General features: G+C 37.1%; 2 protein-coding genes across 2 annotated transcripts; one reads left to right on the forward strand and one right to left on the reverse strand.

Moving 5' to 3' along the window:
- The first annotated feature begins 7,317 nt into the window (after positions 1–7,317).
- LOC143584657 (uncharacterized) lies at positions 7,318–9,369 on the forward strand. The gene is made up of 2 exons (XM_077066664.1): positions 7,318–7,803; positions 8,867–9,369. Exons 1-2 carry the CDS (start codon positions 7,452–7,454, stop codon positions 9,187–9,189), a joined length of 675 nt encoding a protein of 224 aa, XP_076922779.1. The 5' UTR covers positions 7,318–7,451; the 3' UTR covers positions 9,190–9,369.
- A 3,717-nt stretch (positions 9,370–13,086) lies between these two features.
- LOC143584659 (uncharacterized) lies at positions 13,087–13,698 on the reverse strand. The gene has a single exon (XM_077066665.1). The coding sequence runs from the start codon at positions 13,696–13,698 to the stop codon at positions 13,087–13,089; it is 612 nt and encodes a 203-aa protein (XP_076922780.1).
- Between the last annotated feature and the right edge of the window lie 1,261 nt (positions 13,699–14,959).

A 14,959-nucleotide genomic window follows, 5' to 3' on the forward strand; every position in this document is an offset into this window, starting at 1 on the left:
CTTCTGGTGTCCAGCGGAAGTGCGATTTCTTCAAACAATTTCTCAATGTTGACACGAATGGGAACGACCTTTCCGCATGGTTTGCCAAAAAGCGGTTAAGTGCGACTAGTCGTCCATTCAGTGTCTGAGCCTGTTTGATGGTAGTAGGTGACTCCATTTTCATAATGGCTTCAACCTTTTCTGGGTTCGCTCTGAAGCCATCTTTGGTAACGATGACTCCTAAGAACTTCCCATCTTCCATCCCAAAGGAACACTTGCTCGGGTTGAGCTTCATGTTTATCTTCCTGAGCGTGTTGAAAGTTTCTTTGATGTCTTTCAAGATCGCCTCTGGCTCGAGGCTTTTGATGACCAAGTCATCCATGTAAACTTCCAAGTTCCTCCCTATTTGGGCATGAAACTCTTTGTTTATCAGGCGTTGGTATGTGGATCCGGCATTCTTTAGTCCGAATGGCATCATTTGGTAACAAAATGTGCCATCGGGCGTCCGAAATGCGGTTTTATCCTGATCGTCAACAGCCATGTGGATTTGATGGTACCCTTTATACGCATCAAGGAAGCATTTAAGGCGAAACGGTGCTAATGAATCTACCTTAAGGTCAATTTCGGGTAACGGGTAACAATCCTTGGGGCATGCTTTGTTTAGGTCTTTAAAATCTATGCACATGCGCCATTGTTTGTTGGATTTTGGTACCATGACGGGATTTGCAACCCATGTTTAATATTTGCTAACGCGTACGATGCCTGCGTCAAGGAGTTCCTTGACTTGGGTTCTACACGCGCTAGCCTGCTCAGCACCCATTACGCGACGCTTTTGTATGACCGGGGCAAACGCCGGGTCACACTTGAGCTTATGCTCAGCCTTACTTCGAGGTACACCAGTCATGTCAGCTGGTGTCCACGCGAAGATGTCAGCATTTTTTTGCAACAAGCGTTTGAATAAGGTGCGTGTGGGATTAGTGATCGTTGGGCCAATGGTAACGGCCTGGTCATGGTATTTGCCATTGAAGGCCCATTCTTCTGGCTCAGAGGTGGTTGGTTTAGCCATTTTTGGTTTGGGTTTAGATGAGACAGATGCGATGCATACTTGGGGAATGCCCGTGATCATAGCAACGCCCTCGACTGTTGGCCATCCCATCATCCCATGGACCGAAGACACCACGGCATTAAATCTTGCCATCCCATCTCTCCCGAAGAGAATGTCGTATGTGTGGTATGGCTTGTTCATTACAACGAAGTCCACGTCTTCTGTGCGGGAGTACTTCCCGTCCGTGAGAGTGACGGGGAAAGATAGGATACCCAAGGGGGTGTTTGTGCTGCCGTCGAACCCTTCCATCGAGGCGCAAACTGTTTCTAGGCGTTCTTTGTCTTCGTCGTCTAGCTTGTCAAAGAACTGCCTATACATGACCGTTGATGAAGGGCCATTATCAGCAAGGGTGCGGGAGGTGATGTAGTGCCCCAGCTGGCTTTTGATGACTATGGGGCCTTCTTTGTTGGGCCCCCTGGCACACACGGGAAGCGCACTTCTGCTTCCTTCCACGCACTTGGCTCCGTTGTTCGTCGTTTTCTTTCTCTGATGTTGCTGTGAACCATGTGAATGCTGATGTCGACAGGCTTCCGTCCATTGCCCTTGTACCGATTGTCTTTCCTCCCTCCATTCTTGATTGACGCCACGAGGTGTGTGAGTTTCCCATCTCTGACGAATGTTTCGATGACATCCTTCAAGGATGTGCATTCCTCAGTGGTGTGGCCTTTTGTCCCGTGGAAGTCACAGGATTTGCTCTGATTAGCGTTTTGACGCTGTCGGATTATTGGAGCCTTTGGCCATGGGAGCCTCTCGGTGGAAAATATCTCGGTGACGCTTTTGGTGAGTGGCGTCCATCTGGGATTCCGGTTCGACGACTGCCCTTCCGCCTAGGAGAGGGCGAGAGCTGGATAAGGTGTCAAAGTTTACCCTTGACTGCCAAATACCAAGCTTCCTCTTTTTGTTGTGTCGGGCGGTACGGACGTTATTTTCTCTTGTTTTCTGAGTGTAGAGGTTTGTGTTCTGGGGAAGATTTCTACCCAGTTGCTTCTCCGTTTCGGCAAAGCGTTTAGCTGCCGTCATGATGGCATCCCACGTGGATGGCATGTCGTCTTTACCTGTCAACGTGCGGATGAGCTCTGGGTACTCAGCGCCCTGGATGAAAGCGGCGCGAACAAGATCTTCGCTAATAGTGCCCAGACTTAGCTTCTTTGAGTTGAAGCGAGTGATGAAGTCTAGCAAAGATTCGTCTTCTTCGCGGATGCAGTTGAGGATCGTCCATAGCTCTTCAGTATATTTTCTTTGTTGACTGAAGTGCTGGCTGAATTTGTGTTGGAAGTCTGCCCAATCGTAGATGTGGTGGACCGGTAGATGATCAAACCACGCTCTGGCTGCCCCGACGAGCGTCATTTGGAACATGTAACACCATGTGGGTTCCTTCCAATTACTGACGGTTGCCCCCGCTATAAATCTGTTCATGTGATCGTCTGGGTCAGATATGCCATCGTAAGTGCCTATGTTGGACATCTGTTTGGCACTCTTTGGAGCGATTGCTTCCGCAATGTCCCTTGCAAATTTGGACGTTCCCGCATTCGCAACAGTTGGTCTGTAAGTTTTGGAGAAGTCACGTGGGTTTCCCCCCGTGTTCTTTGGTTTGAAAGTTTCTTCGAAATTTCTTCTCGAGTGGAAGTCTGCTTCTTTACGCTTCCCTTTCGCCTTATGGCGTGGGTTTGCGTCACTGTCAGATTCTTCCCAATCTTCATCATCCACATACTCGCAATCATTGCTCATGTTGAGCTGTTGTCGAGTGCTTCCGAATTCGTCATTGGCCTGTTGGAGTGAACGTAAACGTTCGTCCAACTCGGCTTGGAATTCTTTCTGACGTGCTTCCGCCCAAGCTTTAACTTGTTCTGGTGTTTGTCGGGGAAGTCTCGTCTGTTGTTTCCCCAACTGGGTATCAATGAATCCTAGGAGAGGATTGTTTACTGCACTTGCCCCTGCTTGGGTAACCGGGGTAGTGTTCGTAACAATCGTGTATTCACCGGTGTTCCCCCCAGTAGCTGGGGTTGTGGTTACCGGAGTTTCTTGGTTACCCGGTGGCTTTGGCATCGGAGTAACCTTAACCATCTTTCCAGAAGTTTGAAAAAACTGAGAAAAAGAAGAATAAGTTCTAGCTTCATCCCACGGATGGCGCCAATGAAGAAACACTAAGTGACCCCGATAGATTAAGGATAATCTTAGGGTTAAGTAGATGTTTCCCACGAGGGTTAGGTCCGGCAAAGATGGTTATTCTTCTCAACCTGCAAAACAGACACCGTAAGCTCGTCACTGAGAAGGGGGGGGGGGGTTCCTCCTTGTGACCACCCTCCGGCGTGAGAATCAGACTAGGTTGCTCTGAATATAAGTGTATATAGAGAGAAATAGCTAGAGAGAAGATGATGATACCGTTCCAAGGTGTTGGAGTATTTATAGCCGAAGGTAGGTTTCCAAGCAGGTACGGCCAGCTGTATATAATATTCCTTTTCCACCAACCATGGGCTACGTTCGTGCCACGATGGGAGTTGGTGGGTAGACAGCGGCTGATAGTGACATTTTGTACTGGAGCGTGCTCCTCCTCGTACTATTGTCGGTGAGCTGTCACCCTGTGATTGGTTCATGGGTTGCTTTTGTCAGATCTTGTCTATTTGTCCATACCTTGGTAGGTATAGTACAAAAGATCTTCTTGAAGCGTACGAACTGGCTCTTTTGGGCGGAAATATTCCCGCCCTGCTCATTCCTTCTTCAGGTGACATTGCTGAAGTTTAACAGTTAGTGCCTTATGCGTGTAGCCTTACTGTTAGTGCGGGTAGCCTTCCTTCTTGGCTTGTACCCACAGCTGCGGGGACAGGCAGGGTACTGTACCAAGGGAAGCTTTCCTGCGGGAACAGCTGGCTTACTGCGTGTAAGGTCTTCATCTCTCTGAGCATGGTGGGTCCTGCGGATCCAGTTGGTCTTTGCGCAGACGTGCCTCTTCAAGGTAAGTCTTGCGGGTCCAACTGGGCTTTGCGGGGACCTACCTCTTCACCCTAGAAAAACATTATATGAAAGTAGGTTGTACCATTAAATATTGTACGCTTCTTAAAACCATAGAAGTCACATGCAATGTCGACTCAATCGCAAGCTAGCTAGGGCTTCATGGTTTGATAATTAATGATAATGTATTAAGGGATAATCTATAATTCAATCTTTTTAATTTGGATCACTATACTTCGTATACTAAAGTTAGTTGGTCATCAAAGTATATATCAAGTTTTAACTATAAACACGTTATGGTAGGCGTTTCTTTTAACTATTTGAGCGTTTAGTATTTTCTTAATTTTAGGGTTTGTGTTATGAATATTACGGGCCCAACCTCGCAGCTCAATTCAAGAAGCCCAACAAGTGTGAATGTGTGATATAAGCAATACAGTTAGGAAAACGAAAGGCATGAACGAATATTGTGTAATGGTTTCTTCTACCCATCTCCCTCCACCTTCTATGTTTCTTGTTCCTATCTTGCTTTTAGTTTCTTAGTTGTAATCGTTTCATGAAATTAATAAAGATATAGTTGATTAACGTTTCATTACGTGTTGCTTCTCTACACTAGCAGATCCGAACATTTAACTCAGTGAGGGGAAAAATAAACTACATGAAATTATAAAACGAACTACATTAAATATAACAAAACAAAATATATATATTACAGTTGTTTTCTATGTGATTTCATCGACTGGTGTCAATGACAACTTAATTCGAAACACTTTAAAATGCTTATTTTCAATGATACAAACTACACAAGCATTCGAAAAATCCTTGCCAATTCGATTACACAAATTTGTCATTAACATCATCATCGTTGAAAAAAAAATCTTTCAACATTGCGGTTCCAACGGGTGAAACTCTTCAAACGAACTTGATATTCATGAATCGTTTGCCTTTCCGTCTTATTCGTTTAACAATTAACATTTGTTTAATTGATCATTAAAAAAAGAGAGAATGAGCTTGTTTTTCACTTTATAAATATGCAAGAAACATAGAATATTAAAAAACATAAGGAGTCTTAACTGATTTTTATTATTTATTTATTTTTTTACCAAAATTACCACTACAAAACTTAATCATTACATAGGGTATGTTTGGCAAAACTAGCTGGTAGCTGTAGTTGGTGGCTGGAAGCTGGTAGCTGTAGATTTTTAGATATATTTAGATATTTGGCAAATAGCTGGAGCTTTTAATAAAATGTATAAAATTATTAAAATTGGCATAACTAAAAACGATAATAGTAAATGTATTTATTTTGAAAGGTTATTCAAGTAAACTAAAATACTAAAAGCTTGTAGCTTCTTCTTAACGCTACTAGTAGAAGCTTTAAGCTTTAAGTTTTTTCTCATAACCTAAAAGTTTCAAACTCCTTGAACCAAACAAGGCTTTTAATTAAGTAAGAACCTTTTCTTAAAAGCTTGAAGCTTGAAGCTCATAAAAGATTTCTGTCAAGTATATCCCAAAGTCTCATTAAATTTGAATGGGTGACTAACCCTCACTGGGCTTGTCTTCAATCCGCCATTGCTTCTCTGTGCTGTAATTATATATATCAATCACTTTCGATTGAAAAAAGGTAACTAAGGATAAATTTGTTTCCAAAATATATGAAGGGTTATATTTATTCATCGACCCGTCTTTTTGTTGATTTAGATATAAATGAAATCTCATAAGCATGTATTCATGAATCGTAAAACAATTCTAAATGATGATGGACTATTAACTATTTCCTCCGTCCCATTATAAGTGTCATAGTTTGATTTTCAAGTCTTTCTTGTTTAACTTTGACCGATAATATTTTTGTTTGTGTTATATAATACTTGATGTAAAATATATGAATGGATTGAGTTTTAAATGTATTTTACATTAATATAATTTTCATCAAGTATTATATGGCACGAACAAAAATATTTACGGTCAAGATTGCAAAAGAAAAACTTGAAAAGTCAAACTATGACACTTATAATGGAACGGAGAGAGTAAATGTTTAGATGATTTTCTTACATATTACCTCTCTCTATATTCTCTAAATTAAGGATCCTATAAACTTGGACGACAGTCCATTCACCATCAAACATATGATTAGGACATACAAAGATAAAGATGTATAGGTATGTTTGTATGTGATAGGAATGATTCTCTCTTTCATATATATCAGATTATTTGTTGTATATGTATATAGTATTTTTGTAACTATATATAATCGAAAGAATAATAAAGGAGACCACGTTTTCAATAAAGCTATATATGGCAATTGGTCTTCAGGATTAATGGCCGTGACTGATGGTTAAAATTTATGATCTCTAAGATCTCAAGTTCAAAACATGACTCAAGGGTTTTTTTTTATTTTTCACAGTGATGTGCTTTCTCCTTAATAAGCCATCGGAGCTATTATGATTTATGAAGATGTTTTTATCGCATACACCTAGTTTCCAAACTTGTTCATCTTAGCCTAAACATGCTCATCGGTCTTCTTTGATCGATCATCTCTTTATCTTCTACCCACCTCCCACCACCGATCATCTTGTCGGTTTTATTATTTGTCCCCATGCCCTTCTGTTGAAAACGATGGTTTAAAATTTAAGTAAGCATAGGTAAGGCGATGAGCCTTGCACATGTTCACGAGATTGTTTATGAATGTTACGTTATGGGGTGTATTATGTGATGTGATGTTATGAGTAGTTGTTATGTGTTAGACTAGAACTCACTAAGTATATTTGACTTTTAGTATGCATATCATGTTAATATTAGGTAATCTTTGTACTAGGATGGAGTGCATTTACAAGTTATCCGGATTGGTGACCGGCGTCTATGTAGGAATTTTAAGTTTGTTCACTTTCATTTCAAAGAAAACATGCTATGTTTCACTGCTTTATGACCTTTAAATATTTCCATTGCCTGTAATTACATGAAACTATCTGGTTTAACAATAATGTTTATGAGTAAGTCTAATCGCTGAAACACTCTAGGTTCAAGGCATTTCAAGTTAATTAATAAAGTTAACGAAAAGACACTTCTAAAGCCATTACACGAACAAAATGTCACGTTCAATTGCATATTCCCAAACCACTATTTGTCCAACAAACGCTTAACAAACAAACATAACCTATTATCTCATTCAATTCGATAATGTTCATTTATAACCCTAAATACAACTTCTCAACCACTAAACCAGAAAAAATAAAAAATGGTTGTATTGTATTAAAATAATAAGGTAGCAAGGCAGCAATCATTAATATGAGTAGGGACCAAAACTAAGCATTTAATATTTAACAAGGACAACTCATGCAATTAACCTCATAATTCAAACCAAGGCTTCTAAGTTCTAAACCTAACACACACACAGTTGAACAGTGTATACTGTGTGCCCAAGATGACCACCAGAGAATCGGCCACAGTGGAGTCCGGCAACGGCATCCACCTGGACGTCCGAGTCTACAAACCACCCACCGATTCAACCACAAATAACCCACAAAACATCGCAGTGGTTTTAGTCCACCCGTACTCAGTATTAGGCGGCAGTCAATTCCTTACCAAAGGCATTGCTCGTAATCTTGCCGAACAAGGCGTTGCTGCCGTCACGTTTAATATGAGAGGCGTTGGTAAATCCACCGGCCGGCCTTCTGTTACCGGGTTTGCTGAAGTTGCTGACGTAATTGCTGTCTGCAAGTGGACTGTTAAGAATTTGTCAGTAGATAGGATTCTACTTGTGGGTTCTTCTGCAGGTGCGTATGTTGTGGTTTTTTGTTTGTTGATATTTTTGAGGTTTAGTCCTAGGATTTGGTTATTTATGTTGTAACGGTTAGTTATAGATGTTTTTGAGGTTTAATCCTAGGATTAACGGTTTCATGCTTTTTGAGATGAATAGATATAGAACGAATTGGATTAGTGGTTGAATCTCGGACTGATTCAATCGAAAACAGGTGTGCAGTTTGTGGATCGAGTTATATAGAAACTGTCTTGCTGATTAAACCGAAACAGGTGTGTGATTAGTTAGTACCTTTTCAATTTCAGGCATTGGATTTCCAATTTAGGCAAGTTTTTCAGAATTTGAAGAAATGAATATTCGAAATCTCTAGAAACTTTCATAACGAATATCAATAATCGAATCTATTACCTGATTCAATCGAGAACAGGTGCATGATTCGTAAATTAATTGTTCTAAATCTTTTTCGATCATGATTTCTGCTGGTTTTAGGCTACGTGTAGTGGAGGGGCTACAAAATGGGGCGTTTTGTGCCATGTGGCGCCCAGTCAGCAAATGGTGGGTTTTTGTTTTAGGGGTGTAGTGGTGTTGTAGCCCAATATATATATATACATATATATATATCACGCACACACAAAATTATAATAATAATAAAAAAACCAACACACCATGCAAGATGCAGTTGTCCCCCCCCCACACACACACACTTCGCCCATTTGTAACCTGAGGGGGCGGTGCTCTCGCCCCAAAACCATATTTTTCGCCCCTCAAACTCGCCCAGTACATACACCCTTTTAGTTAGGAACTCTTAAAATTCCGGGCCTAGGATTTTTGATTTAGGCAAGTTTTTCAGAGTTTGTTTTGAATATTCGAAATCTCTAGATACTGGCATAATGAATTGATAGTTGAATTAAACAATCTAGATTAATAATCGGATCTCTTAAACAATTCATCCGAAAACAGGTGAGCAATTTGTCGATCGTTTATTCAGAATCTGCTTCAACCATGATTTCTGTTGGTTAATTTCAAAAACATTCAATTTCATAGCTAATAGAATCTCTAACCGATTCATTGAAATACAGGTGCACCGATTGCAGGCTCAGCAGTTGATCAAGTGGATGAAATTGTGGGTTATGTGAGCCTGGCTTACCCGTTCGGGTGGATGGCTTCTATTCTGTTTAGAGGGCACCATAAGGCTATATTGCAATCTCCAAAGCCCAAATTGTTTGTTATGGGGATGAAAGACGGGTTTACAAGCGTTAGACAGTTGAAAAACAAACTTAAAAGTGCAGCAGGACGTACAGAAACGCATCTGATTGAAGGTGTTAGCCATTTTGAATTGGAAACTTCGGCTTTTGATGGGGAAATTGCTAATATTATTGTTACATTCATTTCTTCATTGTAGTATGGTTGTATCATCTTAAAGATATAGATTGTGTGGTTATGATTACTTAAGAACTTGTTTGTATCTTGTTGTATGATCGAATAAAACAGTCTCAAATCAAATTATCATTTTGTTGTCGTTTGAGTGTTCGACCTTTTTATTTGTTGGTAGAGGGTAGTTGAAGCATATATAGAAAAAGGCTCTATTGTGACCCTGTAGTCGAAAACTTTTTATTCTGTCATCACCAATTTTGTAGCGGATATTTAAACGTTTTATGAGTGTTTTTTTTTCAACTTTTTCCGGGTCAACTCGATTTTGATATTTCTCTGGAGTTGGGTCTGGTAACCTAAATTAGTGTTGAAAAAGGTTAAAATCTATAGTGTTTACATGCGAGTTTTTATTTTTTGGAAACGCCTTGTATGGATTTACATTCTTATGTGAAAAAATTTTAATAATTTTTTTAAGAAACAAATGCAATAATCATTCATATGTACCGACCACTAGAATTAGTAGTATGTATAATTTGATTGCGAAAGCTAACTTCACAAGCTTGAATGCTTGATTGAAATGACAACTTTATTTGTGAATACTAATTTGATTATGAAAGCTAACTTCACAAGCTTTGTTGAAATGATAGCATTAAATAATGGATTGATCGGCCAACTAGTTTGTTCGTTTCCATAATTAATCTTACAATATTGGGTGCATTATCTGAGTTTGCAAATCTTATCTTGCTTTCACATTATCAGTTGGGAGTTCGCATGCAAGTTTGTTTTCATAATCTCTATTGTAATTGAATTATTTTATTTAATATATGAAGACAAGTTAGATTAATAAAAATATATTGAATTCACAAAATATATTAAATGAACACACATAAACAATAAAAAGTTACCTTATCAAAACGAATTATGAACTCTTAGATTTACATATCTACAATCATGTTGAAACAATGAAACTCAGAATAATAACAATAGGTAATATTAGTTCTTCATTGTTATTTTTTGGGTTAACCATTTTGACTTTTGACTTCCTCATATCATATTTAATCGTATTGAAGAACTAGGTGGAAAGAAGTCGAGTACAATGGGTACATGTTGTGGTATTGGGGATGTGATTGTTTAATAGTAAGTTACTCGGTTATGCTCTTCTGTTAAATGTAACTTTTATTGATTCAAACTAATTGGAATGTAAATGCCTTCTTTTGCCACTAACCATTTTTTGTGTGGAAATTCATGACCATATGGTTGCATTGATCTAAAATCAAATATGTTATAGTAATGATATATTTTTATAAGCTTGATTTCTCATTCGGATGGGATCCGATGAAGTCACTTAAATAAATTATTACCTTTGGGGATAGTTTTGAAACATGAAGATCCAAGATAACCTTTTCTTTAATAAAGATATCTCCATGTTCACTAAAAGTTAAATCCAAATCCATCTCGGAAATAACAAAACAAAAACATAACCATCTAAAGTTAGTTAAATGAACAAGAAAGCAAAATTAAAAAATCATGGAACAAAAATAATTTAACATCTTTTATCTTCTATATCTAATAAATAAAAGGGGCAATTTCATATATACCCTTACAAATATTGAAAATATCATATATATCCATGCAAAACTAAAAATATCATATATGCCCTTACAAAGTTATTAATATATCATATATATATCCAATTCATCAAAAAATTTTAAAAATGACCATATTACTCTAGTTTGATTATATGTGATAAAATGTTTTACAGTGTAGATCATTTAATGCGACAAATCTTCGAATGGTTTGAAATTTTGAAGAAGTGACGAAAGACGATTTGGTTGTCGTTAAATATGAGAAACATCAATTAAAATTAAAATAATAACATAGGATATAAACACATTATGTAATAGAAAATGGTAGAATGGTCTATTCGTTAAAATGGGCATATATAAAAGTTTTTTTTTAAAAAACGGTAAAATGGTTATTTATTAAATTATTATTAATTAATAGGGGTATATATGATACTTTAATTGTGTTTATAAGGGCATATATGATATTTTAGTTACTTTGAAATGGTATATATGATATTTTAAGTTTTGCTTGGGTATATATGATATTTGTAATGTTTGTAAGAGTATATATGAAATTAATCCTAAATAAAAATAATAGGGTTAAACGTATCAACTTTATAGGTCACATAAAATTTTGTTTACCGCGCGTGACACTTAGTGAAGTCTGGCAGTCTGCTGTTCAAAAAAGAAAAAATAAAAAATAAATAAATAAAAACTTCTAGTGAAGACTAAAATTTGATTTTCCGCATCTCTCTCTTATTAACTAATAATAATTTTTTTACTTGGTAAATAATACGATTACACTATAATTCATATTCTTTAGTTTTTAATTAAATGTTTTTGAGACTTATATGATATGTTATTTTAAACAAATATTAAAAAAAATATTTATTTAACTGGTGTAATACATAGATGCATAACATATTAATTAGATGCATAAATCAAAATTTATTTATATTTAGCGAAGGTAGATGCTAATGAGGCATACCCACAACAGCGAGGAGTCCATCGGAATTGGTGATGGCAAATGACAATAGACAACACCTCGAACTTTATACTTTGAAGGATTTGGTTTTAAGTGATCCCAAATCATCGAATGAACTTTCAAAATTGAAGAAAGTCGGCATGTGAGGCAGATGCAACATTTTAACAGTTTTGTTTACAGTTCGCTTTTAAAGGTTTAACTGTTTACCGTTTGGAACTTGGAACTGGCCGAAAAAAATTTATCATGTATTCATTTTCATTTTATGAATATATATTTATGTATATATACTAAATTCGTGAATAATCTTTTTCGGCTTTTAACTTGATACAAAGTTATGTTTTTTTTTTGAAAAAACAAATTATTTAAACCGTCAAAACCATAAAAGCCAGCCAGCTCAGTTGACACAACTAACACTACTAGTTCGGTTTTTCCTTCGTCCAAAACCATAGTTAGTGGTTAGACTCAAAACTTTTTCTCGAAATCGACAAACCAATCGTTGGGTTTTACTTGTTAGTTGTTACAAATATTGCTTCATGTAGTGTAAAGGGACGGCGTGTTAGGCTTGTTATTAGGATTGGGCTGATCATGCATTCTAGGCCCAACAGGTTATAACTCAAAATCTTTTTTTTTATAAGGGATGGCATACTAATTACTAGGCATTAGGCAAGCAGAGAGTTTCGATCCCTGTGAGTCTGTGACCTGCCCATCTGTCTCTTCCACACGTACATGCATACATCGATAATGATATATTTTAGGCTAACTTAATCATTAGAGGAGGTTTTCGTCCTTCGGTCTCAACTCTCAAGTCCTCTTCTAGCATGTTTTGGTTCTTGGGACAAGAGAGCTAGGACGACTCAACCCCAACTACAAGGATTGGCGCATATTGTTAATGTAACATGGGGATCTACCAAGATCATGAAAACCGTTACCTTTACACCATAGAATACAAAATTACAAATGGGAAATAAAAAAGAAATCCGATTAAACCTGCTACCGTTGGTCAATCATTCAATCGGACGTATATGGACATCCTTGAATAGAATAGAATATAATAGAATAGAATAGAATAGTTATGCTTTAGTAAATCATATATACTACTAAATAATGTTTAAATAACTTAATATTTTTTATTTTATGGATTTAATTTAACTTTGAAGGGTGTGAATGAAGCATAATTAATCCTAAAGATGATCCACTTATAAACACAAGAATTACACAATTACAAAAACTCCCTTATCTTCTAAACTCTCTCAAAATTCCATCTTGAAGCTAAGAAGTTTTAGAAGAGCCCCTCCCTATCATGCAATTCTTGTGTTAACTATACCTTGCCAACCCCTTTATAAGGGATATAAGCCTATAAAGTGATCTTGAAAGACCTTCAAATTCCAACACTTCTAGCCATCATTTCTTGATATCTCCTATAAGATTCTTGTTTCTCGAGCCTGAATTTCTCGTGACAGTTTGCTATAAACTTATCAGCCAGACGATCAATCTCATTCATCTCATCAACGGTAATCTCAGAGTCATTACCATTTTCATTACCCATGTTCTTCTCTTCAAGCCATCTAAGGTACCCTGAGAGCTGAGACTCTGGAGCCATGTCGTCCACGAAGGAATTCCATGTGGGATCATAGTAAACATGATTGTTATACAAGTTAGGTGAAGTCATTGGGACAACATGAGATGAGCACCACTTGTAGTGGAACCTAAATGAACCAAAATAAAGCTTATTCTTGTTCTTGTTCTTTTTCAAGATCAAGGGTTCCAAAAAGTGGACATAATTGAGATGAATATCCTTGAAAAGCTCGATAAGTATGGTCTTCGCCTTCATGAGGGCTCGAGCAAGGCGAAAGATATGAGAGAAGATGAAGTTGTGGATTAGGGTTTTGAATTTCATGGATGTGGCCAAGGAAGAAGTAGGTTGTGGAATTCTCATGGAGAAGTCATGAGGGGATGAAGAGAGTGTTTTTAGTTGAGATGGATTTGCCATTTTGTTGCTTTCTTGGGGTATGGATTTAGAGCCTTACTTTCATGTGGTATTTATAATGGAACATGCATGACTCTTGTTTTTTTGCTTATAAAATATGAAGAAGAAAAAAAGATATCATGGATCTATTTGTTTGTATAATTTTAAAATAAATAATTAAAACACATAACTTTAAAAATACCCATAAAGCAACAAAACTACAACCTTTAAAAGTTAAAACCATATTTTTAAAAACATTAGAATATTTTTTATTAAGTGCTATATAATAATGAAATAATAAGTTCAAAAAAATATGTATTAATAATTAGAATACGGAGAGAGGGGAGTAGGTAATTTGAATAAAAGGGTCGACACGTTCGCAGATTTGTAGTGCCCACTATCACTTTCATTCTTTTCCCTTAACTTGTAATGTATGTGGTAATGCTATGCACTATGCAGGACCACATTTGATGGCTACAAGACCCGACCCGACCCGACAAGACCAACTTCTGCTACCATGCCTTTCTTTCTTGGATCAAAGTATGCATCAAAAGTTGGACCGTAAAGAAAATGAGCTTGTACCTTTTGAACAAAAACAAAAAATATATATGTTGGTGAAGGAAAAAAAGATTACAAGTTGATTATATATTCATGATGGGAGTAACGAAAAGGTTATAAAGATTTTCCAAATTTAAAAGAAGTGTTCTTTTGACCGTCATTTGATCATATATACGTAAGAAAACGCTTAACGATTCGGACACATGGTTAATCATAACATACACATGAAATGCTTAGTTGATCTAAAGGTAGCATAATCTTTTATACATGGATTAGAGCAAAACAAAGGATTGCAAAGATTTTCAAATATAAGCAACTAGGCAAGTATATTTATCGGTTTGTAAACATGGGATCACAAGATATGCCCAAAAAAGAACGAGCCTGACATGTCGACATATAGTCAAAAATGGTTTGTCGGACTCTCAAACAGTGGCGAATACATAAAATTTAAGTACGGGGGAAAATATAATCCGGTTCATAAAAAGATCCTTGTGCTCCTACACAATGGGAAACCGATCTCGGAGTCGCTTGTGATTGTGGAGTACATCGACGATGCATGGTATGTTCAGTGCACTCCTGCAATATTCAAGGCCATTACTAGTCATGGAGAAGAGTAAGTTGTTGCAGAAGCTCAAGAACAACTTTAATTTTTAAAAAACGAACTAAATGTGAAAGGTAAGAAGTTTTTTGGAGGTGAAAATATCAACCTGGTTGATATTGCTGCTAC

Source organism: Bidens hawaiensis, unplaced genomic scaffold, assembly GCF_021521415.1.
Source record: "Bidens hawaiensis isolate Kalapana, Puna unplaced genomic scaffold, B.hawaiensis_p1.1 tig00033216_1, whole genome shotgun sequence".
Taxonomy (NCBI): Eukaryota; Viridiplantae; Streptophyta; class Magnoliopsida; order Asterales; family Asteraceae; genus Bidens; species Bidens hawaiensis.